The 27,749-nt window shown below is 36.3% G+C and overlaps 4 protein-coding genes across 13 annotated transcripts; 2 read left to right on the top strand and 2 right to left on the bottom strand.

The window, feature by feature from the left end:
* Positions 1 to 2,211: 2,211 nt before the first annotated feature.
* LOC125216069 (OVARIAN TUMOR DOMAIN-containing deubiquitinating enzyme 9-like) lies at positions 2,212 to 5,586 on the bottom strand. Of its 7 annotated transcripts, none has more exons than XM_048117682.2 (11): positions 5,272 to 5,586; positions 4,425 to 4,854; positions 4,226 to 4,347; positions 4,003 to 4,076; positions 3,562 to 3,616; positions 3,359 to 3,433; positions 3,171 to 3,244; positions 3,044 to 3,092; positions 2,727 to 2,811; positions 2,545 to 2,601; positions 2,212 to 2,470 (listed from the first exon to the last, which is right to left on the bottom strand). In XM_048117682.2, the coding sequence occupies exons 2-11, from the start codon at positions 4,747 to 4,749 to the stop codon at positions 2,421 to 2,423; spliced, it is 966 nt and encodes a 321-aa protein (XP_047973639.1). In that variant the 5' UTR covers positions 4,750 to 4,854; positions 5,272 to 5,586; the 3' UTR covers positions 2,212 to 2,420. The 7 variants fall into 7 exon arrangements, with proteins under 7 accessions (XP_047973639.1, XP_047973640.1, XP_047973638.1 ...); XM_048117683.2 differs by having other exon boundaries at positions 4,425 to 4,785; XM_048117681.2 differs by having other exon boundaries at positions 5,344 to 5,586.
* Positions 5,587 to 8,289: 2,703 nt separating this feature from the next.
* Positions 8,290 to 10,893, bottom strand: LOC125213336 (serine/threonine-protein kinase PCRK1-like). 2 transcript variants are annotated; one of them, XM_048113822.2, is made up of 5 exons: positions 10,601 to 10,893; positions 9,778 to 10,168; positions 9,353 to 9,613; positions 9,149 to 9,271; positions 8,290 to 8,974 (listed from the first exon to the last, which is right to left on the bottom strand). In XM_048113822.2, the coding sequence occupies exons 1-5, from the start codon at positions 10,771 to 10,773 to the stop codon at positions 8,453 to 8,455; spliced, it is 1,470 nt and encodes a 489-aa protein (XP_047969779.1). In that variant the 5' UTR covers positions 10,774 to 10,893; the 3' UTR covers positions 8,290 to 8,452. The 2 variants fall into 2 exon arrangements, with proteins under 2 accessions (XP_047969779.1, XP_047969782.1); XM_048113825.2 differs by having other exon boundaries at positions 9,778 to 10,152; positions 10,601 to 10,734.
* A 3,502-nt stretch (positions 10,894 to 14,395) lies between these two features.
* On the top strand, positions 14,396 to 20,478 carry LOC125213335 (ABC transporter G family member 24-like). Of its 2 annotated transcripts, XM_048113821.2 has the most exons (15): positions 14,396 to 14,824; positions 14,954 to 15,030; positions 15,511 to 15,771; positions 16,026 to 16,089; positions 16,179 to 16,325; positions 16,427 to 16,461; positions 16,577 to 16,650; positions 16,800 to 17,689; positions 17,886 to 18,182; positions 18,312 to 18,806; positions 18,927 to 19,075; positions 19,193 to 19,482; positions 19,575 to 19,708; positions 19,930 to 20,097; positions 20,167 to 20,478. In XM_048113821.2, exons 1-14 carry the CDS (start codon positions 14,619 to 14,621, stop codon positions 20,084 to 20,086), a joined length of 3,276 nt encoding a protein of 1,091 aa, XP_047969778.1. In that variant the 5' UTR covers positions 14,396 to 14,618; the 3' UTR covers positions 20,087 to 20,097; positions 20,167 to 20,478. The 2 variants fall into 2 exon arrangements, with proteins under 2 accessions (XP_047969778.1, XP_047969777.1); XM_048113820.2 differs by having other exon boundaries at positions 19,930 to 20,478.
* A 762-nt stretch (positions 20,479 to 21,240) lies between these two features.
* Positions 21,241 to 26,381, top strand: LOC125209143 (ABC transporter G family member 24-like). Of its 2 annotated transcripts, XM_089069238.1 has the most exons (15): positions 21,241 to 21,449; positions 21,540 to 21,616; positions 21,916 to 22,191; positions 22,485 to 22,548; positions 22,889 to 23,035; positions 23,150 to 23,184; positions 23,261 to 23,334; positions 23,429 to 23,624; positions 23,676 to 24,213; positions 24,298 to 24,594; positions 24,672 to 25,130; positions 25,214 to 25,362; positions 25,445 to 25,734; positions 25,815 to 25,948; positions 26,044 to 26,381. In XM_089069238.1, the coding sequence occupies exons 1-15, from the start codon at positions 21,241 to 21,243 to the stop codon at positions 26,198 to 26,200; spliced, it is 3,102 nt and encodes a 1,033-aa protein (XP_088925364.1). In that variant the 3' UTR covers positions 26,201 to 26,381. The 2 variants fall into 2 exon arrangements, with proteins under 2 accessions (XP_088925364.1, XP_047964710.2); XM_048108753.2 differs by having other exon boundaries at positions 23,429 to 24,213.
* The last annotated feature ends 1,368 nt before the right edge of the window (positions 26,382 to 27,749 follow it).

Genomic DNA, 27,749 nt, shown 5'->3' with positions numbered 1-27,749 from the left:
TATACTACTACTATAGTTTTACAGAAACCGAGCATTATATGGAATCCAGGGGTAAATGTAAAAATTAATGGAGAAGGATCTGAAATATGACTAATTTTGCAGAGATTTGTGATCATGTATTTTCATATTTAGGAACCTAAAACGTGTAAATCTAATTTATAGTGACCAATTTTGAAGTTCACTGTTATAAAAGAATTGACACGAGATTTTATGTAATGTTGTTTTTGTGAATTAATGAATAAAGAGTAAAATAAGAGAGACGAAAAAGTTGAGATGCAGTAGTTGTTTCTATTTTAGGAAACGTTTCATTTTTAATTGGACAATCTAAAAAGGAATACATTTCATTTTTAATGGGAGGGATTATATTATTAACCTACAATTACACACATTTTTAACAATTTTATTTTTCTCTTGAACTTTCATATTTTCTAATTTAAATTCATGAATTACGAGATTTTCTGATTTCCTCCCGATAAATAATTTCAATCAAAGTAAAATTATTTTATGAATTGCTATAATTTATCCCTTCTCAAAATTGTAGTTTTAGTTTTTTAGACGATTAAATATTTCCATTATATTGGACTATGTCTAATGTCTTAAAAATTGTGGAGTAACAAATTTTAAGAGAATGTGAATTGACATATTTGTAATTTTTATTTTTCAAATTGCATTTGGTTAGAATATGATTGTTTTAATTTTATATGTTAAGTATTGATGCTTTTGCGATATAACATGATTATGTGCACAAAAAGTTTTTTAATCATACGCTTTATTTATTTAAATTGTACTATGATTCAATTTTGTTTGATGAATCATTATTTAAAGAAATTCATTCTCTTTAAACTTAAATAAATACTATAAAATAATATTCTTGTTAAATTTGAAACAAAGTATTAGAAAATGGTTTGAAAAAATATATTGTTGTGGGGGGGGGGGGGAATAAAAAATTCTCAAAATTTTTGAGAAAATTCTAGAAAATCTCAAAGGTCAGGAATTTTCTCGAGAATCTCAAAATCCATGAGAAATTCTAGAAAACCTCAAAAGTTAGTGTATTTACAGAAATTACATACTTCTATTTAAACTATGTCGTTTTAATACTCATCGCCTTTTGTCATGGTAACACTTTCGACAAACACATTAGCTTCAATTCAAAGAAAATTATTTTTTCGGAAAAAATCAGAAAAACTCAAAATTCATATATTTAGGTTCAAAAATAATTTTTTTGGAAAAAAAAAACAAGAAAATATTAAAAGTTTGTATATTTAGATCCCTTCCCGTAAAACAAGATGATCGTTTTATCTCAACTAGTGCATCCATAATGGGAATACTTCAAGGTCATTGTCTTTGGTTCATATCTGGCACAATATGGCACAATAGTAATGGAGAACAAAATTCCTGCAATAAGAAGAGATAATTATTCCAAGTACATCTACTATCCGCGAGGTGAACTTGGTTGACAATTATGTGTTTGCTCCTAAAACTTTTCAGCAAAGATATGAGCATTTTCTTCCTTCTTGAAACTCAAAGTTTAAGAGTATTATACACAAAAGGTAGCGGAATAAGCAATTTTAACTATCCTTAAATACCCTTATATTCAGGGAAATTGTATAAGTCCATAAGTCTATTTGTTAATAATAAAGTCTATATAGAGTCTATTTGCCCATGATTTCGTAGGCTCTTCTCAAGAATTCCTGCAGCAGTCGTCTCCTTTGTCACCTCCTTCAAGACCTTGTCTCTGAGGCATAATACGACGTCATTGTGTACCTTTGCAAGTATCTCCTCCTTGAACTGTTCATTTTTGTCAATTGAAAATTTAGTCTTCCTAAGACGGCGCCAATTGTAAACTTTGGAATCAGAAATTAAAATCAAAGATCTTTGACAAAAGTGAATAATAAATAATAATTTTAACTTTCTTTTTAAGATGAATTAATTTTTAAATTAATAGAAAGTGATGTGTGTTTCAGAGAAACTTAAAGTTAAATTGTAGTAGTAAGTATTCCACTAATTTACCACATTCAGTGTAGGTGAACTATGTGCACCTTACATTATTTACAATTTATAGTACTGCTACTATTGTTTAATTTGGTATTGGCCGAATTTTGTTTCATGCAGAAATTGAATCAAGCTGAAGTGTTCATTTAAAATGAACATACTATGGAGATGGTACATAAATTTAAAAACAATCAACTACTAATTTCATATATACAGTAATAATTAAAATTAAAGTTTTTATTATAATAAACACTGAGAGTCATACAAATGAAACTAAAATTAAGTGTCACCTATTCCAATTGCATTTCTAGTGCCATCAAAATTGTTATACATATATACATTGGAGAGATACCATCTCTTATCCATGCATGTACAACAATGGACCAGCTATGATCCCTCGAACCATCCGATCCAACGACATTCCAAGTTCACTTCCACCACGACTTCTTCTTCTTCTTACCACCGTCTACAGGCGATTCTACATACAGAAAAATGTATTACAAAATCACACGAAAACGACGTTCATGAAGAATTTCTTCGGTCTTTAATTACCTCCACTAGGATAAATCGAATTGTAGTGTACTTCAGCCCAAAAGCTCAGCAAGATAACTGCATTCATTCAACGATATCATGTTTCAAGTCATCATAATATATCTCGAGAATGATTTTCTTTGGTTCGTTTCTTTTTTATTGAATTTTAATGATATAAAACACAAACAACTGAACAAGCTTACTCCTGTTTGATTTCTCAAACTGTGGAAGAATCTCAATGTAGCACGTATCCTTGTACGAAGTAACCACAATGATCCTGACGCCATACTGCAACGAAGCAACAGATACCGGTTCAATCACATTCACTAAATGCTTAATACATTGTGTGCGCGTGTGAATATATTGAATTACTTCCTAAATGCTAAATGCGTTGTGCTTTGTGCAAATATGCCCGGGGAGGAAAGAACATGTTGAATCCATGTAGTTATTCATTCGAAGAATAGAAAATGCATACAAGCATCACGAAAAGGAGAGAAACATGACTAATAAGAAATCATACGCAATCTGCAGCAGCCTGCAACGTGACATGATCTCCCCATTCCCCGTTGCTGTATTCATGCAAAGTTGATTAGAGAGATGTTTCGTGAAGTGAAAGAAACTATCGGATTTAGATGGTAATATTATACTTGCTCATTTTCTTCAAGTAGTCGTCATAAGCCATGGGGACATAATTGGCATACAAATCGGGCTGCGACTTCAGCTGACAGTTGGCAACGTAATAAGAATAAGGATAGGCACATCACAATGGCAAAAACTGATTTACCAATTGTGATTGGCAAAATAATAATACGTTGTACCAAAATCACAAGCAAACCTGATTAACTATTTGGTCTCTCACAAAGTTGTGATGCTCTGGTGTCCGGTATATTTGATCTGACAGCGAACGGAACTGCAGACACAAATGCAATAAGCACGGACTGGGAAGGGCTGAGTAGTACAGACCGTAAAAAAAGCCAACTCCAAATCTCAAAAACCATTATGAATAATTATGTAATCATATACTATCATGGAACAAACCTGACAGTTACCATCTCCTAGGATTTTAAGTTCGACTAGGTCGTATAACTGCAACCTGGTGAAAACAAATGGAGAAATACAAGAAAATAGGTTAAACACGAAACAAACCATGTAAAAATAGATTGGAAAGAACTACATTGAATCAGCTGAGAAACTGCTTATACGTGAAAACTGCATACCAATGACAAATGGATTTATTTTGAGTCACAGTTTATATCTCGTGTATTACTTGGTTATCCGTTTGTATTTATTTTAACAGATCACTCTTCCTCTCACAGTTTTCCTATCGAAAATTTAATTAATTAATATTCTCTTGAAGTAACTATGCATTTGAACCAAAATTTCAACAATCCAGCACATATCAAGATTTCAAGTTCTTCGTAGTAATGCCTAACCACCATATTGTTAATATGCTTAAAAAACAGAGGAATTGAGCAAAACCTATTCAAAAGTCTTTCATGATCTGATGAAACTTCATCTGCAGAAGGGATTTCTCCATTGATTTTAGGAACATGCTACAACAGCAACGAAGAAAGTATCAAAATTCAAGATCAATCATTATTAGCAGTAAAAGGAATCAGGTGGACTATAATAAGCCACACAAGAAACAAGTACACATGAAAGAAAACTATCTCCTCGATCAAGAAAAATCGACTGAACTTACAGGAACTGGAACCATCTGATTGAGCCTTTTTCCCATTTCATCATAAAGCGCTGGTTCATCTTCCATCTCAGGCATGAAACCATGGTTAACATCCTCATGTGATAACTCTCCCGTCTCAATCCCTGCCAACGCATGATAATACACAAGCTGAAATGAAGAAGACAGAGCAAAACTAAAATACGAAAGAGAATTGCCATACCAGAGCCCGAGTGCCATTCTGAACTACCGGGCCAATCGAGAGCAGCACTAGACTCTCCATGATGGTGATCTGCAGTAGACGAAAACTCTGATGGATATCCAGCAGGATAACCTGAGAAGTCCTCCTGAGGCGCGTGCGCAATAAGTTCACCATTTCCCTCGAAAGAGGGTGCTGGATTACATAAACCTTCCATCACAGACTCGGTCCAAGACATATCCTTCGCATAACATGTAACGGTTTCTGGATAACCATTTGAAAGAGAGCAAACATCTATAAGGCGAGGACCGTCCCACCTCACATCATGATCCTGCCCATACATAGTCATATTCTACTCTGATATATTATCCGGCGAATATCTTTGCTACAGATCAGCAGAAAAAAACTGTCTTTAGCAACAATTTCTCTCTTTTTAAGCAATATGGCCTTCTCACTGAAAATTAAACAAAAAAAGATAAACTTCCATTTATGTGATCCATCATCTTCCCAAGCATTAAATTCTGAACAAGATTTGATCTTTTCCAGTATCTTCCAAATAGGCTTCACATACACACTCTAGGTTTAACCTAACTTTAATTGAATTTCTATTTTTGCAACTTCTCAAACCTTATCAAACTATAAATTCAAAGATCCAGTTTATCACATCCATAACCACAAGCACCCATCACTTCCACAAGCGAAAAATCAATTAAAAATCTAATCTTGGAAGCTCCCATGTCAAACATCATCAAAAAAGAGAGAAAAATCAGCTTTACTAATCAAGAACTCAAATACCCACACACATCCCAGCCTTAAACATCAAGAAACCTTGATCCCACATAAAATCATTGCTCAAAAAGTAAATCAATACCGTATTTGTGGCGTGCATCTGTGCAAAAATTGGAATGGGAGAAGCGTGATCTCTTGATAATTATTAACTAACCTTTTGGCACGGGATTGAAGAAACGAACAGGTGTTCCACCAAAAATAAAATTAAAAAGAAAGGTCAATAAAGTAAATTAGTCCAAGGCATGATGATGGGCGCTGGGATTTGGAAGTAGGCGGCGCGAAAATCCGGTGGCTGCCGACGGCCTGTTCATGAAAAGCCGTTAAGTGGGCTCCACTTCCCGAAATGGATTGGGTGGCGGCGCGCTTCGATTCAGCGGAGCCGTTGGATATTGCTACCATTATTTATGTATCAGAAAAATTCTATTTACATTTTTTTATACATTTAATGTTTTTTTATGGTTTACGAATTTTTATTTCATTTTGGGTGGGTTATCTTATTAATTGGGTTATTGGTTGTTACTATGATTAAATTTGGCAGTTGAATCATGCATTATGTTATAAATTTGATTGACACTATCAGTAGTTCGTTATAAATTTCTATCAAGAAAATAGAAATTGTACAAGCAATGTGTTTTCATATTTATTACTCCCATCTTTCCCATTAATTATTCATTTTTGTCGTTACTCACCTCTTAAATGTCCACTTTCATTCTTACCATAAATTATAAGTAAATCCACATTTCACTAATTTATCACTCTCACAATTTATTATAAAACTAATATATAAACATAAGACTCATATTTCACTAATTTTTTAAATTTATTTTTATTTAATTTATTTTTCTTTAAATTTCTTAAAATTCGTGTCAAAATCAAAATGGACAATTAATGGTGAGCTTGAAGAGTATTTTATTTTTCAAATTTATCGCCGAATAGTTCTATCAAATATAATGTGCCTACAATGTGTTGTCATAACACAAAATAGCGTAACACTACAACTTCTTCTGCATTGGGAAGATTCGATTTTGTTGTTTAGTAGAATACGTGACGAAAAAAAACTACTATATCGAGTAATCGACATTGACAAATATGTAAATGAATTTTATAGTAATTGTTTTTCTTTTCCAGGGGAATATTAAAGTGCGAAAATTAAAGAACATTAAAAATTAGTAGTAATAGCGATGATATGTTAGAGAGTCAATATACAACTTATAATTTAAAATTAACAATATTAGTATTAATTTTGAAGATATTAAAATTGAACTAAAAAATATATTTGGAGATGATGCTTACATAAAATGTGTAGCATAACATTTGTGTAGTAGTATAATATTAATATTGTAAAGTGTAATAAGAAGGCAACATCACATATTGATCTCCACGTTGTTACTAATGAAGGCGTGGAGTACTCAAATATTTCCAAGTGTAAAAATATGTGATGTTGATATGAGTGACTTATGAGCTTTAAATTGATTGATAAAGTTGTTTGATTCCTTAAAGATAAAGAATTCTTTTTTTCTCGGATCAAAAATCCAATTACCTACCATGTATCAAAAAAATATTAAACAGGGCCGGAAACGAGATAGAATCAATTCAAAGCCATGAAATGTATTTTATGACAATTTTATTAGTTTGTGATGATTCAATTATTTAGTCGCAGTTACGTACTTCCCTTTGAAAAATATTATAAGTAAAAAATATTTTTTTAATAGTATTAATTTGGCTATTCTAATTAAGTTACTACTATTAGTCAAAACATATTTAACTGTTTAATTTTAACTAAAACGTTAATTCTTAATCATAATATATTATTTGGAATCAAAAGATTACACGATACAATTTTTTTTTTTTAAATAACAAATTGTACTTTAGCCGCTGTATCTTAAAATTGCAAAATGAGTGAAAGATTGCGCATTATAGATTGGGAAAAGGTCTCAATAAATTACTTTACGTAAATTAATTGATGGACTGCGTAAAATGAGTGAAAGATTGTGATTATCAGCTGAGAGATATACGTAACTATTCCGAAATTAATTAAGGGATGGTGCTACATGTCACAACGGGAGCTCTAGTGGATGTCCTAGTGGTTGTTACATCAGCATATTTTATCTTTCTGTAATGATGGAACTCTAGTGGATGTCCTATTTATTATTCATTTTTTATTTTAATTTTAATATTATTTTTTAAATTTTATTTTTAATTACTATAATATCAAAATATATTATATTAAACGCTACAAATGCAAAAAAAAAAAACTACATTACTTAATTAAAAAAAAAACTACATCATATTTAGCTAAAAAAATTACTATTGATATGCCTTGAATCCGTATAGTTTGCCGCTAGCCGAACGGGGGTCTCCCTATAACATGTTTCTGTTTTAGGCCTTAATTTTGTATTGGGTTTAATTAGGGTTTCAAGAATTAAAAAAAAGGCAAAAAAATGCATAGATCGGGTTCGGACGCGAGGGTGTAGTGGATGCCCGATCGGGCTCGAGAGCAGGACGAATGATCACTCAGTCGTCGTAGGGCGCGCCCGACGACGTCCGAGCCCGATCTCGGGCGATCGGACGTGAGCTCGGGCATCCATTGTGGATACTCTAAATGGATCAAATACAACATATTAGAAAAATAAAATTTAAAAGATTATTATATTCTTACGTATAGTTTTATTTGGTTTAATCTATGCTTTCATGATGCGGTTCTAGTAGTAGATGCCGGTGATGCTAAAACCGTTATGTGTCAAAGTGACTTGAAATCGCAGGTCCTATATTATTATCATACTCCATATGATGAAAGACATTGTGTACTACTACGAAGGTATATCGATAAAAAATTATACACTCTAGTGTTCAGACCCTATCAACAAATAGGGTGGTCCGACTGATTGAACCATGAATTAATAAGTTAAATATATTTTACAAATTTTAATACTAAATTAATTAGATTAATTAGAATAATTAGATATATAATTAAGTCACTAACTCGATAAAAATACGTTTGACTTTAGTCATTAATGAATTTTAAATTTTTAACTATGTATAATTCGAAACAATTCTGTTAACAGGTTATAGGTTTGATTAATTTGTGTAAGAAACTGTGGGTCCGAGTCAAAACGTAGATTAGTAATGAAAGATTTGTACAAGCATATATCACATTTATTATTTACAGTTTGAAAGCCAAAACTTAATTCAAATGAAAATTTTTAAACTAAGAAATGTCCCCTGCTTTATGATCCTTTTCACACAAACTCAAAAAAAAAACTTCAAATATCTTCACTTGCTACTCCTCTCCTCCTTGATTTCCAACCCAAGCACTTGTGATCTCCCTTGATGTGCTCAAGAATCCTCCTCTTCCAACGCTCTTGCAACGATCCCTCCTCGTCCGGCGCCAGAATGGCGCACTCGACTGAGGCGTCCGGGGTCTGGCTGCTCATCCCTTTGACAACATGGTTAACCATCTCTACGACGTCGCTCATTCTAGGCCGGTTTTTGGGGTGCCTGATCAGACACCGGTTGGCAATGGCCGCGAGCCTCTGAGCCGACTTGGCGTCATACTTCCCGTTGAGACGAGGGTCTAGGATCTGTTCGAACTTCTTCATGTCCGAGAGGTGCGGCCTCACCCAGTCCAAGAGCTTCTGCTCGTCCTTCGGCTTATTCCTGTCAAAGGGGCGCCTCCCGGTAATGAGCTCGTACAGGAATATCCCGTAGCTCCAGACGTCGCTCTTGGCCGTGAGGCGCCCCGTCTGGATGTACTCCGGCGCAGCATATCCCACTGTCCCCACAACCTGTTGGAGATCATATTTAAATGCATCAGCAAAAGTGCAAAACAAAGGTCTTGCAACAGTGGACTCCAACATAAGACCTTTGGCATAACGACATTAACCAGACTACCACTATGCCAACCCACGCACAATAAAAAAACTATAAAAATATATAACTCGTCGAGAGAGAGGGCATACAGCAGTAGAGACATGACTTAATCCATCAGCAGGGCCTAATTTGGCCAAGCCGAAATCCGAGAGCTTAGCATTCCATTGCTCATCCAAGAGAATGTTTGAAGACTTGAAATCTCTGAAGATAATCTACACAAAAAAGCCATCTCTTTATGAAGCTAGCCGTGATAAGCGTTGAGGCGAATTTCGACAGAGAGAAAGTAGTTATACCTGAATTTCCATGCCCTCATGAAGATATGCTAGTCCTTTTGCAGCATCCTGTGCCACTTTTAGCCTAGTTGCCCACGGCAGAGGTGCATGAAACCGACTTGATATATGATCTTGCACGCTACGATTTGGCATGTATTCGTACACCAGAAGGCGCTGGATCCCTCTCTCGTCATCTTCAGCACAGTAGCCTATTAGCTTCACAAGATTCGGGTGATCAACAATGCCAAGCACATTCACTTCCGTCACCCACTCCTTGTGCCCCTACACGAATGATCATAAATCAACGTCTTTAAGGTATCATATTATCATGATCAACGACAATAAGAATGCGAAGAATTAGATCATGATTTCACTACAAAGTATTATCATTTTGATGAGTCTCAAACAAACCTCAATGCAATAGTGTTAGAAGAAGATAGGCTTGCCTGTAATCCTCTGCTGCTGAGCTGTTTAACAGCAATGTCAACGCGTTTATTTGAATCCGCCTTCTCCCTCAAGACGCCTCTATACACGGGCCCAAACCCGCCCTCTCCAAGCATGAGAGCGCGGCTGAAGCTCTTCGTTGCAGTCTTCAGCTCTGCGAACGTGAACACCCTAAGGTTGCTATGCTTTTGGGACAGACTAGCGAACGAGATCTTAGCAGATGATGACGCGTTGCTTATGTCTGATACGTTCTCCGACCCTAGCTTCCTCACATCAAGATCTGTGGATGTGGACGTTGATGAGACGCCTGACCCGGACTTGGTGGTCCGTGGCTCATCGGTTTTATAACCATCGGAGAAGTGAAAACACCTCATGTTCTTCAACAGATCAAAGCTGGGGTCAAAATCCTAGTAAGTTTAGATAAATAAACATACATATTTCTTGATTGCCTACATATATAGGTATATCAAGAATTGCATAACAAAATAGCCATTTCATCAATTGCCTACACAAGAATTGCATAACAAAAAACAGAACACACACATATATAATTGAGTCAAAACATAGACATAACTTTTCTTACTATAGTCTATAAGCATGGGGAGCTATATCATTCATTAACAATCATGACAAAGAATTCACACAAGAATCATCACTAACATAACTTTTCTTACAAACCCTCTTTGCTTAGTTACCACAATTTCAAATCATGAGACTAATGATATAAAAAAACATCAAGAAAATCAAAACCCATATCTATAGAGATGGAAATTGATGAACAACCAGAAGAAGTAAAGATTGTGAGTTTGGAGAGAGTCAGCTCACCTGTAAGAGACAAAGCAGCAATATCTGTGTGATTTTTGTAATGGAATATTTTGTGGGTGTGTCCAAAAATGAAAAGGGATTAAAAAGAAAAATGCATGTGTGGCAACGAGGATGCCATGATCTGTGGGGGAAGTCAATGGTAGGCAGCTGGAGTTTTGCTCACCAACTTCCATACCCCCATTGATAACAACATTGCATCAAGGAGTGATGAATCATGGAACATTAAAATTTTAAAACAAGACTTTGGAGAAAGACAAATAAAAAAAGATTCTTCTTTTTTCTTGTTTTGGGACCATGATTTGAGACGGCAGGGCTTTGCTTTATGTGGAAGGAATTGATTTGGTTGAAGATGGAGTCATGTGAATGTGAATTGCCATTTTCACACCAAGCAACAACTGAATTTGCAAACAAAAGAAGTGCATCAATGGTGTACTACTTGGACATGGGCTAAAATTGGTTAAACATTTTGAATATTCATTACCTATAAAGATTGCATCTTTTTCTACATAATTTCACTAAACCAATTCCATGGGTCAGGTATTTGTTTTTCTTTCCAGCTTTGACATTCGGAAAATACTTGGTTTTTTACGAAATCGAGTTTGACTTAATTAAAATTGTGTATCGATTGATTGATAAATGAATAACATTTCACTCTTTAGCTGGAATGAATCAATTGGAATTTTTAAAATGTAACGTAGGACGATTACAATGACGCATAATTACATAGGTGCTTCAATTTTTTAAGTTCATTCCTATTAAATTGCAATATTAATGCATTTGACAGTATATCATATATACTACTCTAACTAACGCTAAATATTTTGATTTATCAAGTACTATTATTTAGGACAGATTAATGTGGGTTTAGTAACGATGTGGCCAAGCAAACGTTGACACTTTGATTCTCAATTCGGTAATTAATTAATTCAAAAGTGTTAAACATCATTTACATTTTAATTAATAGGTTGACATTTTCCTCCTAATTCAATCAAAAGAATGGATTATTAGTGATAAAAAGAAGACAAATTTCCACAGAATTTTTCTGACATAGTTGACTAACCCATATATATGTTCTAATTATTTCTCAATTGCGGATTAGAATGCTGGCAAATTGCTGTCCATATTTGTCACAATACAATTTTGACTAATTAAAAAGATTCGCTAACATATTTTTAATTGAGTCGATTTAGTTTAAACTAAATTCACATTAACGATCAAATATGAAAAGGGCTCAATTGTTAATAACCACATGTACCTTTTATCTAGAGAGTATTTGTTTTTTCTTCCTTTTCATTCTATCATTTTCAATTTATTTTTCCTTTTTTGACATTTTTGGCCAAAACAACACATTTATCACTTTCTTTGTTCGCGCTGAAAATTAAGCCACTCAAATTAATATCCGTATGTTATAATTATATTATTTAGATAAGCATTGACAAACAATGCACAAATGTCAGTTTTGTAGCAATCAAATACTTATATATTGATTTCATTCGTAGTACCTCAAAATATGTCAATTTCTTGATTTTAAATATGCCAAATTTCTTTTATCACAGTCGGGCATTTTACGCGGCAGGGTTACAAGCCCCCACGTTTCAAGGCTTTTTTTTCGTATTATAAGAATTAATTAGTAGTAGTATTAGAGATAAACTAAATGTTTTGAGTTTTAATTTGAGTCATTATATGAATGCATATTGGGAACGATTGACCTCAAAAGAAATTAAAAGATACTAGTAGCTTGCAATTATTTATCCGTCAATTTTAATGAGTTGACAATTATACATCCAAATTAATTTCTACGCGCTATAAAAATAAAAATCAATATCATAATCACAATATGAGTAACATAGTCAAAGTCTTCATAAATAGTATTAACGACTATATACACGTATTTTAATGGATTTCAAAAATTGTAGAAGGCATCAAGGCAATGATTTTGAGAAAAATGATCATTATGGCTTTGCAAATATTCAGAAAATACCTAACTTTTTACATTTTTTGGTTGTTGGTATTAATTAGTAATTTCGATTTATTATATCTTAAATAGAAACATAACTGTAGTTCTTTTTTTGGAAAATGAACTATCCATATTCTGAATATACTTTTCTACTGAGTTAGTAATACCGTGGAAGTCCATTCAGTAAGGCCCAACATTATTCATTGATGAACAATTTGAATTTTGATAATTGGGCCAATTATTTAGTATACGCTCACTTTTTTAGTTATGGGCCATTTGAATTTTATTACCGGGTTCAAATGTGGGGCCGGATACACATTTTTTGTTTATGCATGTCTAAGGACTTAAAAAAATTAAGGATGTAATTATCTTTTGTTGATGAATACCGAACTTCCACAAAATAAGATATATTACTACTTCTATTAATTATCGAATTGAGCTTGCGCCTAATAATATGCAAATTTAAGTCAGTCATCCTTTTGAAAAAATCTATGAAGGAGTTACCCAAAAATTAGGGCAAATGCACTTCAACATCATCGCATAAAGTCGATTGGTTTCGCTTTCCAAATTCCTTCTCACAATTAAAAAATAAAACTATTTTTAAATAAACAAAATTCCATTTTCCAAAATGGCTTAGCAATAGGGACAAATGCATGATGCATCTATCTTAGTTAGTGAATGCACAGGGAAGTCGCCTCCATTTGGCATATGCACATGGACACATTGACTATGTCTATGATTTTTGACAATTTCAACCAAGATGCTCATAATGTGGATGTTCTTAATAAGATGATTATTAATTTGTTCTCCGAAGTATAATTAAATCCATATCTTCGTATTTTCAGTTTGTACTATTGTGTTTAGTAGTAGTATATAATGGTGGATTAACAAGTGAAAAGATGCAAATAGTTTGTTATAAAATGTACACAATTTGTATGATGATTTTTGACAAATTCAGCGATGATTTTCGTGATGTGGATCTTCTTAACAAATTGATTATTGATTTTTATCCAAATCCAAATTATAATAAAATATATATCTTCTTATTTTCAGTTTGTAATATTGTGTCTAGTAGTACATAGAGGTGGATTACCAAACTATGGTTTTAATCTATATAAAACACATTCTTAATGAAAAAACATAGGACTAAGCATACAAAGATCATGTTTAGGTCATCGTAAGCTTATTTTACGTAATTATAGTAAAGATGACATAAAATGATCTTACACGACCTCAAATATGAATTTTATAATATATATGACCTATATAATGATGTATTAGGATCAATTTTTGTATTGATCATTTTCATACCAAGCTAAATGCGCAATTTTTTTGGTAAATAAAATGTACGCAATCTGCGTGATGATTTTCGACAAATTCACAATGATATTAATCTAAATTATTATTAAATCTATATCTCCGTATTTTCAATTTGTAATATTGTGTTTAGCATATAGAAGTGGATTACCCATCTAATGATGCAATTTTTTATTAATATAATCAACACAATCTATGATTGTATGATGTACTAGACGATAAACTAACAATTTAGTTATCCTTCAATTAATAAGACGAAATTATTAATCTTCTTTAAAATATATTAAAGGAAAAAAAAACTGTATAACGAAATCATCTACTCCTTGTCAATGTTATTATTCTATACTTTTATCATCTCTAAAATACTATACATTTCTCTTGGAATAATCTTAAAATTAGATTTCTGAAATTTGCACCTTTTGTATCGTCATTGAATTTTTTATCCTTTCCCCTTTATTTTTTTTATATAGTTATTAAATTAGTGCACAGAAATTGTCTAGTAAAGTGGAGGAAGAGATAATCATTATACTCATTTATGAAGTTGTGTGTCAATGGAGTTGCTACTAATAAAATATGCAGTAGTCAAATCAATTGCCGTATGTGCAGGCCACACACAATCAACATCTAAACATCTCTGCAGGCTGCAGCTGCTTCCCACTTCTGCGTCATTACATTTATCCTTTCACAAAGAATCCGCATTTGGTTTGGCTCCCAAATTTCATAATTGTTGGATTGTCGACAAGAATGAGCTTCAACCATCGTTGCTGCTCCAAATTCATCTGCATTGTCACACTCACATTCATCTTTCCGTCCACCTTCGTGCACTGCCAATTCACTCCTCCCTCGTTTGGATCTCCCACACAGCTAGCTTACGGCAATCTTGATAATCTCACCTCCGCTCTCCTCTCCAGCAAACTCGTTCAAGATTATAGCTTTTGCATCCGGAATAAGTATTCCCTTTTCCCCATCTTCTTCTTTCTTGCTTTTTTTTTTCTTTGAGAAGAAATGCAGAAAAAAATGGGTCTTCCTTCTGTGGATTTTGCTGCTAGTTTTTCACTTTATTCTACTTTATCTTGAAGGGAACGTGAATGGAATACAGCTTTCAATTTTTCGTCGGATTTGAGCTTTTTGACCGCTTGCATCGCCAAAACCGGAGGTACTTTCCCTTCAACTTTGTTTCCTTTCAAGAAAATGAGTAATTTGGATATAATGTTTATTTCTTTCTTTTTTTACTTTTCTAGTACTCCATTTTATTGCTACGGACACTAGATTCCATAAGATTTGCTGGGATAGTATCTATGATCCCTTTTTGGTATTTGTAGCTGTCTCTTGTTAGTTGACCGAGTCTCAGAGAGATTTGAATGTGAGCATATGTTCATAAAAAAGGAGGATTTGGAGGGGTAGGGATTTAGTTCTGAATTCATGAATTCATGCTGCTAAAAACTCATTACTTTAGTGAACAAAGTAAAATCATCTTTGCTTTTGTTTACTAGTCAAGCCTCACTCAATTTGTGATCTAATATAAGATTTCTTACAAGTATCCAGGATGCTTATTGGTCTGGTCTGTATAATTTGTAGTAGTAATGTAGTATTACATCGTAGTTTTGTCTTTTGATGTCTCGGTGTCCAATGACAGATGCTACTCGACGCTTCTGCACAGCAGCTGAAGCTGAAATCTATTTTAGCAACTTGAAAAGTGGAGGGGATTCCCTGAAGCTTAACAGGAACTGCAATTCCTCCCATTGGGTGGCAGGGTGTGAGCCGGGATGGGCATGTGGCCTAGACAACGATGATCCGGTTGACCTAAAGAATTCGCGAGATATACCACCTAGAGGCTCTGACTGTGATACATGTTGCGAGGGCTTCTTTTGCCCTCAAGGCCTCACATGCATGATGCGTGAGTCTGAGAGTCTTTTAGTTGCCTATTTGTTTGCCAGTTTCACATCTATACGCCATGTGTTTGTGTATTCACAGATCCAATCATTAGCTTCTTAATAGGAAAATCAGTTGATCTTAGCATCTCTCTGCCTTTGCATCATTGTGTTATTTCTTTTGTTTAATCTATTGGGAGCATGCATATAGCACTAAGATATACATTGGATCACAGATCCGTTATCATATAAACTAACATATAATTGTTGGACTTTGTAGCCTGCCCGCTTGGTTCCTATTGCCCACTTGCTACATTTAATGCCACGACAGGCAGATGTGACCCGTAAGTTGAATTCTTGATTATTCTTCTTCTATGATCGTAGTTCTCTCCTATGCCGGATGCATTACATATTTTTTCTAAGATCTCTTCAGATACAAGTACAAACTTCCAGCAGCTACACCGAATCATACTTGTGGTGGCGCAAACATGTGGGCGGATGCTCGCACGAACAGTGAGGTTTTCTGCTCTGCTGGTTCTTATTGTCCAACGAGTATCGAGCAATTGCCATGTAGCGATGGGTACTCATATTCTGTCCCAGACACTTTTATATTCTCACTTTGGATCCACAAAGCTGACTGTTATCTTTATAATGCTAATGCATTGGTTCCCAAATTTTCAGGAATTACTGTCCAAAGGGATCTACTGATGAGAAGCGTAAGTTCCTTGATAGACCAATTGAATGTGTGCAGTATCATTATACCTCTCTTCATGCCTCTGTCGTTTGAGATCATAACCATTGATTTGTATGTCTTGAATGCTAAATATACAGGGTGCTTCAGGTTGACTACGTGTAATTCAAAATCAGAGAGTCAAAATATTCATGCATATGGAGTTATGCTTATCGTAAGTCTTCTTTGCATACAAGAACTAGGCGCCTTTTCTTTGGTTTTGCGCATATCCCTCATCATCCTTTGTCAGCAACTTCTGTTTTCTTCTGCATCGTATTCCAAATAAGTGCTTGGTGTCTCTGACATGACCAGCTTTTTTTGCAGGCTGCATTAAGTACTCTTCTACTAATCATATACAATTGCTCCGACCAAATTATTACTACACGAGAAAGGAGATATGCCAAATCGAGGGAAGCAGCTGCAAGAACCGTGAAGGAGAAAACACAAGCACGAGCGAGGTGGAAAGTGGCAAAAGAAGCTGCTAAAAAGCATGCCATTGAATTAAGCTCTCAACTTTCTGGAAAATTCTCTAGGAAGACCGTGCCAAATCAGGATCAAGTTAAAATATTGAATGACTTAGACAGTGAAACATCAGATGGCTCCGAGCTGTCGAACGCTCAACCTGAAAGGAAGAGAACGGAAGACAGCCATTTGTTGGACATGCCACACGAAAATGAAGATATCTATAGTAGTTTCGATGTTTCTGGTTCTGACCATATGAATAAAAACACCAAGAAGAAAATTCCAAAAGAGAAAGAAATTCATACTCACAGTCAGATTTTCAAATATGCATATTCACAACTTGAGAGAGAGAAAGCTCAGCAACAACAAAACAAGAACCTCACCTTCTCGGGAGTGATTTCAATGGCAACAAGCAGTGAGACCAGGAAAAGGCCGCTGATCGAGATTGCTTTCAGAGACCTAAATGTTAGTCTCAAAGGAAAACGTAAAACTCTTTTAAGATGTGTCACTGGGAAGATAAAACCTGGCCGCATAACCGCTATCATGGGCCCATCGGGAGCTGGGAAGACAACTTTTCTTTCTGCTCTGGCTGGAAAAGCAGTTGGATGCATGGTTAATGGCATGATTTTAGTGAATGGAAAGTCAGTTTCTATCCACTGCTATAGGAGAATCATTGGTTTCGTGCCACAAGATGATATTGTACACGGAAATTTGACCGTGGAGGAAAATCTATGGTTTAGTGCACGATGCAGGTAAATAAGAGCTCTTCTTTATGATTGATTCCAAATATGTATTCCTATTTAAATGCAGACTGATAAAATCTTCAAATCCTTAGATGCATCTCTTCATCATGTTATGGTTTTATATTTTTACTCTCTCGTTTTACTGTTAGACCAATTGACAGATGAAATTCTATATTAATTGCATTTACATTTTAAAATTTTGAAGACTATCTGCAGATTTACCAAAGCCGGACAAGGTTCTTATCGTTGAAAGGGTCATTGACTCCTTGGGGTTGCAGGGAATACGTGGTTCCTTGGTTGGAACTGTGGAGAAACGAGGTATCTCTGGAGGCCAGAGGAAACGTGTGAATGTTGGCATAGAGTTGGTGATGGAACCGTCATTGTTGTTCTTGGACGAACCCACCTCTGGGCTGGATAGCTCGTCTTCCCAACTACTTCTTCGAGCATTAAGGCGGGAAGCACTGGAAGGGGTGAATATTTGCATGGTTGTCCACCAACCAAGGTAACAATATACCTTCATCGAGTAATAGTTTTATCTTTTTACGTAGTGGTAGAAGAACTATCCCGTTTGATTACCAAGTGGAGTTCAAAACTTTCCTTGCTAATTTAGAAATTATTTCTTTTAATGCAGCTACACATTGTTTCGGGCATTTGATGATTTGATTCTTCTAGCAAAGGGAGGCCTCACTGTCTATCATGGACCAGTGAAAAGGGTCGAAGAGTATTTTTGTGGTCTTGGCATCGTTGCTCCAGAGCGTGTTAATCCTCCAGACTACTATATCGACATTTTGGAGGGGATGGTTAAAACAAGCTCAAATTCTGGCGTAAGTTACACTGAACTTCCGGTTAGGTGGATGCAACATAAAGGTTATCCTATTCCTCTGGATATGAGAACTAGTGCTACTGCTGGATCTGCTATGCCTGCTATCGACATTAATGATCATAGTCATGACTTTGACAATTCTGTCGGGGAGGAACATTCCTTTGCTGGGGAAGTATGGCAAGATGTTAAAGCGAATGTGGAGAGGAAGCGTGATGCGATAAGGCACAACTTCCTGAGGTCTATAGACTTATCCTACCGAAGAACCCCAAGTGTTCTCCTGCAGTACAAGTACTTCGTTGCTCGGTATAAAAATCTCCAAAAGTCTTACAATCTGCTGTTTAATAGCTCCAAGTTGGTTCCGTAAAATGTCAATTTTTATCTCCATGGAATTCACACTCGTTTTCTATCTATTTAAAATCACAGTGTTGGTAAGCAGCGACTGCGAGAGGCAAAAACACAAGCAATAGATTATCTGATCCTGTTGATTGCTGGGGCCTGCTTGGGCTCGCTCACCAAAGCGAATGATGAAACCTTCGGTTTTGGTGCTTATACATATACGATTATTGGTGTTTGTAAGTCACGAATCCTCTGTTTCTTGTACCAATCCTAATAGTACTTCATCTATTATTAGGGAATAAGAATTTTGGTTGTTGACTTAGAATTTTGTGTATCTGACTTGCCGATTTCAGCTCTCCTTTGCAAGGTCGCGGCTTTGAGGTCGTTTTCTCAGGACAAGTTACAATACTGGAGGGAAAGTGCTTCCGGCATAAGCAGCCTAGCCCATTTTGTGTCCAAAGATACCATTGACATGTTCAATACGATCATAAAACCCGTTGTCTATCTCTCAATGTTTTACTTCTTCAGCAATCCACGGTCATCCTTTGCATTCAACTATGTTGTCTTGCTGTGCCTCGTCTACTGTGTAACTGGTATTGCATATGCACTGGCAATATTTCTCGAACCTGGTCCTTCTCAGCTGGTAATGAGGCCTTTTCTTACTAGTTTCTATTAATTCGAGTTCCTCTCATCATGATAGTACTGACCGTCTGACCCCTCTCTTAATTCCTGCAGTGCTCAGTGCTACTTCCTGTGGTGCTGACCCTCATTTCGACTCAAGTGAACGCAACCAACATTGTCAAAGACATAGCGAACTTCTGCTATCCGAAGTGGGCTCTGGAAGCATTCGTCCTAGCAAATGCTGAGCGGTAAGACACCTTGCAACATCATCTACTTGTCTAGCTGTTAAAACCTATGCAGACGTCCTTGGATGAACGAGAGATTAATGGTGTCACTTTTTCTTGTGGATATGCATCGAATTCTTGAGGACTAGATGGTTGCAAACCGAACATTCTTTTCCATTTCAAGATAACTTTTAGACTTATTTTGTGCATTTAAACCAAGCTTATAGTTTATGCTCGATTTGCAGGTACTATGGGGTGTGGTTGCTAACACGCTGTGGGGCGCTGCTGAAATATGGCTACAACGCAAATCACTGGGCTCTCCGCCTGTCGTTCTTGATCATGTGCGGTGCAGCTTTCCGGGTCATTGCTTTCATTGGCATGGTAACTTTCCAGAAGAAGTAAAGTTTTTCAAGGTAAATTTTAACATTGGGATTAGTAGCAAATCTCCCAAAACATGATCCCGACTCCAACCCTGGGTTCAGGTTCCAACACCGGAGCCAACTTTCCAGAGAAGCAAATCCTGCATCTGGTTAGCCTACGCTCTTCACTGTACATTGCTGGTGTCCACTTGTTTGAGAGAGCTGGCTGCATCATGCCTGAGCCATGGTGTGAATTTTGGAGTGCTTTGTAGTATATATATAGGAGTACTAATTGGTATTCATTCAAGATCGGAATTTAGAAAAATGTCTTTAGTTATTTTTGTGACACGCATAACAGCTACTTACTCAATTATAGCGTGTCACGATTTTATATTGTGATATTATTAGTATAATAATTCAACAAAATTTATGCCATTACTAGTACAAATTTTTGTTGTAGTGTTTTATTTAATTTTTCAAATTAAAACAAAACTAGAACTATGAATTTCTTAAGGTGTCAAGACTCGTATGCAACAGAACAAATAAAGTTTATGATATAATTAGTTTGAATATTTCTGTTAATAATGGCTTTTCTAGGAAATTTCAGGTTCTTGAGATCACGTCAATTCTTTATTTGTTTACCTAGCTACAACTAATAATAAGTCAATGTATATAAGATCTAATAGTACTAAGAGAGAAGGAAAAGATTGCATCGAAAATAAAATTAATTCCGTGATATACATAGAAAATAAAACATTGAATTTGCCCTAGTTGATCTGATCAGCTGAAAATACTTTGCTTATATAGTTTGGAAGTTTGAACTAGTGTGATAATATGTTAATTATATATTGTAAAAACATGGATATATGAATTGACTGTTGAATTAGTCGACACATTTAAAATGCCAACTCTCGCAAGTCTCGTGCATATTTGATTTTCCTTATATTTTTTGGTGTAAACTTGTGTCATGTTAAAGTTAAATGGATAGTTGATGATTAAATAAAAGGTCGAGGCAGAGACAGAATAATGTATAATGATAAAATAAAAGGCTAACCAGAACGGTCATCAACTAACACATTCTTGCAGTATTTGCGTATTAATACACTGTTACACACCTTCTTCCCACAATACACACAGAGACGTACAGAAATCTAGAGATGAGAGTATTATGTAGTGATGAATTTGCAGCAAAGGAAAATGGGGTGGTTAAGGGTAAAAGAGGTGTGTATTTTGGTGATGATTCTAATGGTGTTGGTTGAGGGCCAAGAAAATGATGATTTCAACACTAGTGATCCAACGGTCATGAAGCGGTTGACGGAGTTAGCCAACCTCCGTGTCTCCACCGTCACGTCTAATCTTATACACACGCAGATGGCTCACAAGGCCACTTTTTGTGTCACTGACCCGTAACCAATTCTCTATCTCTCCCTTTCTCTTCTTCATATATATACATGCTGCATAATAAAGTCTGAGCAAGGAAGCTCCTGATACTGCAGGGAAGAGGAGTGGAATAAATCTTTTAACTATTCTTCTAATTTGGATTTCTTGTCCAAATGCATTACTCTAACTCAAGGTAATTAAACGCCACTTCTAAATATAAATATATGCTCATAACAAAATACTTAATTTTAATGATTATTTTGATACACATAAAGAAGGGATTTATTTACTGATACCCTCCCTTTTTATAAGGACTATACACGAATTCTAATATGATTCTGAATTTAATGAAGTTATAAAATAATGTGGTTGTACCTCAGCAAAAGTCATGTCTAAAACTAAAACTGAAACAATTGGTAATTATATTTTTTTGAGTTGTAATTTTAACCCAACATATTATGAATTTGGTTTTTTTTTATGTAAAACATATAGGTGATTTGGCACAGAGATTATGCTCAGCAGCAGAGCTGAAATTCTACTTCACAAACTTCATTGCTAACACAAGATCAGCAGCTTCCTTCCTCAAACCAAACATCAACTGCAATTCGACCACTTGGGTTTCGGGCTGCGAACCTGGATGGGCTTGCACTCTTGGCACCAATCAGCCTCCCACTCTCACACAATCCCAGCAAATTCCGGCCCGAACTAACAACTGTCAGCCTTGCTGCGAGGGCTTCTTCTGCCCTCAGGGCCTCACATGCATGATACGTAATATTTCTACTTTTTTTTTGCAATAATATTTCAAGTTTGTTATACTGATGTCATTTCAAATGTATATTTTGATTGTTCAAAATTTTTTGTTTAAGTTTTCTTGGTGGCTAAGGTGTATGTAGTCTCTTGTTTGTGGCCTGTGGGATGATTTTTCTATTGCAAAGGAAGTTGAACTATAAAAGAAATAGATGGCCTTTGCAACTTTGGATCTAATATTTTAATAAGAACAATATAAAGTCCAAAGTTTTCTTGACTGAACTGAAGGTGTATAGTGTTTGGCATTTTTACAGCTTGTCCGTTGGGTGCTCACTGCCCCCAGGGGGTTCACAATGCCTTGACTGGATTATGCGACCCGTAAGCTCACCATCTCTGATACTACATAGTTTATGCATCATCATCACTGCATAACTGGTTTGTGTGTTGCCTTTCTTGATATATATGGCTTGTGTTGTTGCTGTGTCAAATGCTTATGCATTGTGCTGATGCATCTCTTATCTTAGGTGCCTTATGATATCACTACATATCTGATTTTTGTTGCATACTTAATCAGTAGTTTGAGCATACAGTTTCTATGTATTAGTACGTATATCATTGCATCGATACTATGGGTTTTGTGTGTTGTTGCAGTGCCAAATACTTTTGCACTGTCTTGATGCATATCTTACGTATTGTGTTTAATGTTGTTGGTCTGTAGATATATGTACCAGTTGCCTCTCGGGCTGCCAAATCATACGTGTGGAGGGGCTAATATCTGGGCGGATGTTAGCAGAGGCGGTTCCATGTTTTGCTCTGCAGGCTCCTATTGTCCAACCAACACACAAAAAATCCCTTGTTCTAGCAGGTGTCTCCAATTTCATTCCTTTTCACCCCATCACACTACCTTGTGTTTCTTAATCTGCCTCTGATTTGAGTGATCGTGTTGTTGATGCTGTCGTTCCTTGTCTCTCAACCTCAGGCACTACTGCCGTATGGGATCCACTTCTGAGACTCGTAAGTCCCTTGGTTTTCTTGAACAAAATATGTGTTCGTGCAGCTTCATCAATCTAATAGTGAGGGCTAATCGCAGGATGCTACAGATTGACATCATGCAATGCCAACACAACGAGGCAGAATATAAGCCAATATGGATGCATGTTGATTGTACGTTTCCTCTGCACGATTTCCTTTTCGCCTTTGATTAGAAAGGTTTACAAGATTGACATAGCTGATAGATTGAGCATCTGTGTTCGTGTAGGTTGGTATCAGCGTCATGCTATTCGTCTTCTACAACTGTTACGGGAAAGTCATCACAATCAGGGAAAGGAGGTATGCCAGATCAAGGGAGACTGCAGTGAAGAGCATGAAGGAAAGTGCTCGAGCACAAGCAAGATGGCTTGCTGCAGTGGAGACTATCAGAAGGAGAGCAGCCGAGATTTCCCATTCATTTTCACGTAAAAATATCATCGTACCTAATGATCTGCAGCTTAGTGATGTGTCTGGAGTAGAAGCAGCTTATCCTCAAGAACGGGAAATCGAAGAGTTTCCTGATAGTTTTGAACACGTGGATCCAGAAACTGGAGGTGTGGACCAGAATGAGGTTAAGGTGAAACATATTAGGACAAATACTCAAATTTTCAAGTACGCTTATTCTCAAATCGAAAGGGAGAGAGCTGTCTCTGGAGTGAGTTCAATGACTATGGTTAGTGAGGTGAGGAGAAGGCCTACAATTGAGATCGCATTCAGAGATCTTACAGTGACGTTGAAACAGAAAAAGCTACGTCTTTTAAGGTCTGCCAATGGAGAAATACTGCCTGGTCGGATCACTGCTGTTATGGGGCCATCTGGGGCAGGAAAGACGACCATGCTCTCAGCCCTGGCCGGGAAAACAGTTGGATGCTCGGTAGCTGGCTTGGTTCTGATAAATGGGGAGGTGGAGTCAATACGCTCGTACAAAAAGATCGTTGGATTTGTGCCACAGGATGATGTTGTTCATGGGAATTTAACAGTGGAAGAGAATATCTGGTTTAGTGCCAATTGCAGGTGAGAAATGCATTTACTTACATGCCTTAAAAATGTTACATGGCTCAACATCACATCAAATGGCTAATAGCAAATTGCTTGAAGACTTTCAGCAGTTCTGCCAAAAGTAGAAAAAGTACTTATTGTTGAAAGAGTCATTGAATCCCTCGGGCTGCAGCCAGTGCGGAGCTCCTTGGTTGGCACTGTGGAGAAACGAGGCATCTCTGGAGGGCAGAGGAAGCGCGTGAATGTGGGGTTGGAGCTAGTGGTGGAACCTTCACTCTTGTTCCTAGACGAACCAACCTCTGGATTGGACAGCTCCTCATCTCAGCTCCTTCTCAGAGCTCTCAAACGCGAAGCTCTTGAAGGCGTGAACATATGCGCAGTTGTCCACCAGCCAAGGTAAACCTCTAGCAACAGAGTGTTTGTTTCAACGTTTCAAGAGGAGAGACATGAAATGGGCTTCTGGTTTTTTGCAGCTATTCCTTGTTCAACATGTTTGATGACTTGATACTTCTAGCTAAGGGGGGCCTCACTGCCTACCATGGGGCAGTTAGGGATGTCGAGGATTACTTTGCAGGCCTTGGTATCAATGTTCCCGACCGCATCAATCCACCAGACTACTTCATAGATGTTTTGGAAGGAATGGTGAAGCCTCACACCAGCACTGGTGTAACCTATGAAGAGCTTCCCCTTAGATGGATGCTCCACAAAGGCTATCCCGTTCCACCAGACATGCAACGGACCATCTCTGGCGTTGGTCTGCCTGCAAACTATGCCAACTCAAGAAATCAAGAAAATCTAGAGTTCTTGCATAATCTGAAATACAGAGTAGAAGCACTGCTTGATGTAGTAGGCAACACCTTCTTGAAGCCGAACGACTTGTCTAGGAGGCAAACTCCATCAATTATTGCACAGTATCGACACTTCCTTGCAAGGTATACAATGAGAACACTCTCACACCCTTCGATTCTTTGGTCTTAATCGCGCAGTTTGTGATCATGTTTATTACCTTGTGCAGGGTGGCCAAGCAACGCCTTCGAGAAGCTAGAATCCAAGCCATAGACTATCTCATACTGTTGCTTGCCGGTGCTTTTATGGGTCTCATTGCTAAATCAGGAGATGAAAACTTTGGCGCTCCTGGTTACACCTACACTGTTATAGCTACTTGTGAGTTGGAAAACACCAATACTTTTTGAAATTCATTTCCTGATATTTGTGGTTTTAGTCATATTTGTGTTTCACTCTTCAGCCCTGCTGTGCAAGATCGCGGCTCTGAGAACGTTCTCTCTGGACAAGCTGCAGTACAAGAGGGAACGAGCTTCGGGCATCAGCAGCCTTGCACATTTTGTGGCCAAGGACACAATAGACCATTTCAACACACTTATCAAGCCATTGGTGTACCTCTCCATGTTCTACTTCTTCAGCAATCCAAGATCAACCTTCCTAGACAACTACATCGTCTTGCTTTGCCTCGTTTACTGTGTGACGGGTGTAGCTTTCACGTTGGCAATCTTCCTAGAACCCGGTCCATCTCAGCTGGTGATGATCAACACTCTCACTCAACAATGCTACTTATTCCACTTCAATATGCTCATGATTTTAGCCTATCAAATTTGCAGTGCTCTGTGCTTCTACCAGTAGTTCTGACTCTCCTCTCAACTCAACCCAAAGACAGCCAATTTATCAAGATTTTGACAAGAATGTGTTATCCAAGCTGGGCTTTAGAAGCATTCATAGTCTCGAACGCTAAGAGGTACGTGCTTCAAATCATCATCGTCATCGGCATCATGCAACATACTACACTCAAATAAAATGTTTGATCACTGAAGCCATAAATTCCGCTTGCAGCTACCACGGTGTGTGGCTCATACAACGGTGTGGTGCACTGCTCAAAACGGGCTACAATTTGCACGACTGGGCTCTTTGTATATCGCTCCTTATAGCTACTGGTGCAGGTTGCCGCGTTTTTGCTTTCGTCGGTATGTTAGCATTACAGAACAAGTGAAAGCAAAGCAAAGGTGGGAATTTATATTTGGGATGTGCCTTGCAGATATTGATCATATCTCAGCTCACAAATTGTATATGTACAAACTCATACTCCAATTATACACACAAGATTTCTACATTTCCCCCCCTGTTTATATCAAAGAAATAAAGGGAAACAACCTAACAGAGGTTTTTTTCTATATTCTCAATTAATCCTATTTATTTTTTTAATAGTAATTAATATTAAGAGAAGATGCAAATAGAAGGTATCTGTATTTAGGTTGAGGCTACTGTTGAAATTAGAACATGCATTTATTTAGAATTTGAAGTTTGCACCGTAGATCTCTATTATAAAGACAACCAAATTAATATACAAATAAGTAACACTATAACAATTAAAAGTTGCCAAAAAAAAGTTTGGCACATATAAAATATTATTGACACCTTGTATTATTACAAGTTAGGGCCTCATCCACAATGTCGTGCTATTCAATGTGATCATATGTGTGCTCAACGGTAGAGCATGTCGTATTAAGGCGGTGAGCATGCTGGAAAGTTCGACCCAATTGGTATTTTTTTTTAGAATTGACTGCAGTCACTAATTCATAATCTGACATGTAGAAAATAAAAAATTAATTCTCGATTATGAGAATTTTTTTGAAAGTCCTTCATTTGCTTCTCTTCGATAAAAGTTTGATTTTCTCATAATGTATCCTAATTTTTGGCCTAATTCTTCTTCTTTCTTCTAATAAAGAAGATGTATTCCCTCCATCCCAGAAAAGATGTCACACTTGGAAAATGGCACAGGATTTTAGGAAATGTTATTTTGTGTGTTAAGTGGTGAGAGCAAATATAATTTTATAATTGATGTGATAAGGAACTTTTTTCAAAAGAGGAAATGTGACATCTTTTGTGGGACAAACTAAAAAGGAAAGTGTGACATCTTTTGTGGGACGGAAGGAGTACCTTGGTTATAATTATTATCTTGCAATAAGTTTAGTAACGAGCATAACGGGCCTATTGTGACCAGAGTGGGATGGATGGATTTATTACGAATTGCATGGCAAGTGGAACGAAAGACAGTGTCATTCCACACGAAAACAGGGACCAATCGCAAGTGGAAAGGTACAAAATAAATGTTTGGACATTTGACAACCTGTGCATGCTTGGATAAACTTCATATTCCGTAGAGTATTTTATTTTCATAAAAATATCACTAATAAAGTTAAAATATATGAGTAATTTGAATTTTTCTAATAATGAGCCTTCTTGTAAATGTGAGGATATTGATCATTGAATTATTGATCATGTCTATTCTTGGTTTAGCAATGAATCTACACCTAATAACAAGTCAATACACGGAAGAGAAAAGTATACATATTGGTCCCAAGTCACCATTTTTATTCTCTGTTTTTATTTAAAAAATTACATGACATCATTATCTGCATAGATCACAAACATATTAATTACGTGGTTGGTTTAAAAAGAAAAGAAAGTGGAAAAATGAAGGAAGCAAGAAACAATATGTATGTGAATTGACTATTGAATTAGTCAACAATCATGGAAAG

Source organism: Salvia hispanica, chromosome 3 (assembly GCF_029641045.1).
Source record: "Salvia hispanica isolate PSC_SH4W2 chromosome 3, Shi_PSC_v1, whole genome shotgun sequence".
Lineage (NCBI taxonomy): Eukaryota > Viridiplantae > Streptophyta > Magnoliopsida > Lamiales > Lamiaceae > Salvia > Salvia hispanica.
This window is presented reverse-complemented; position numbering and strand designations above follow the sequence as displayed.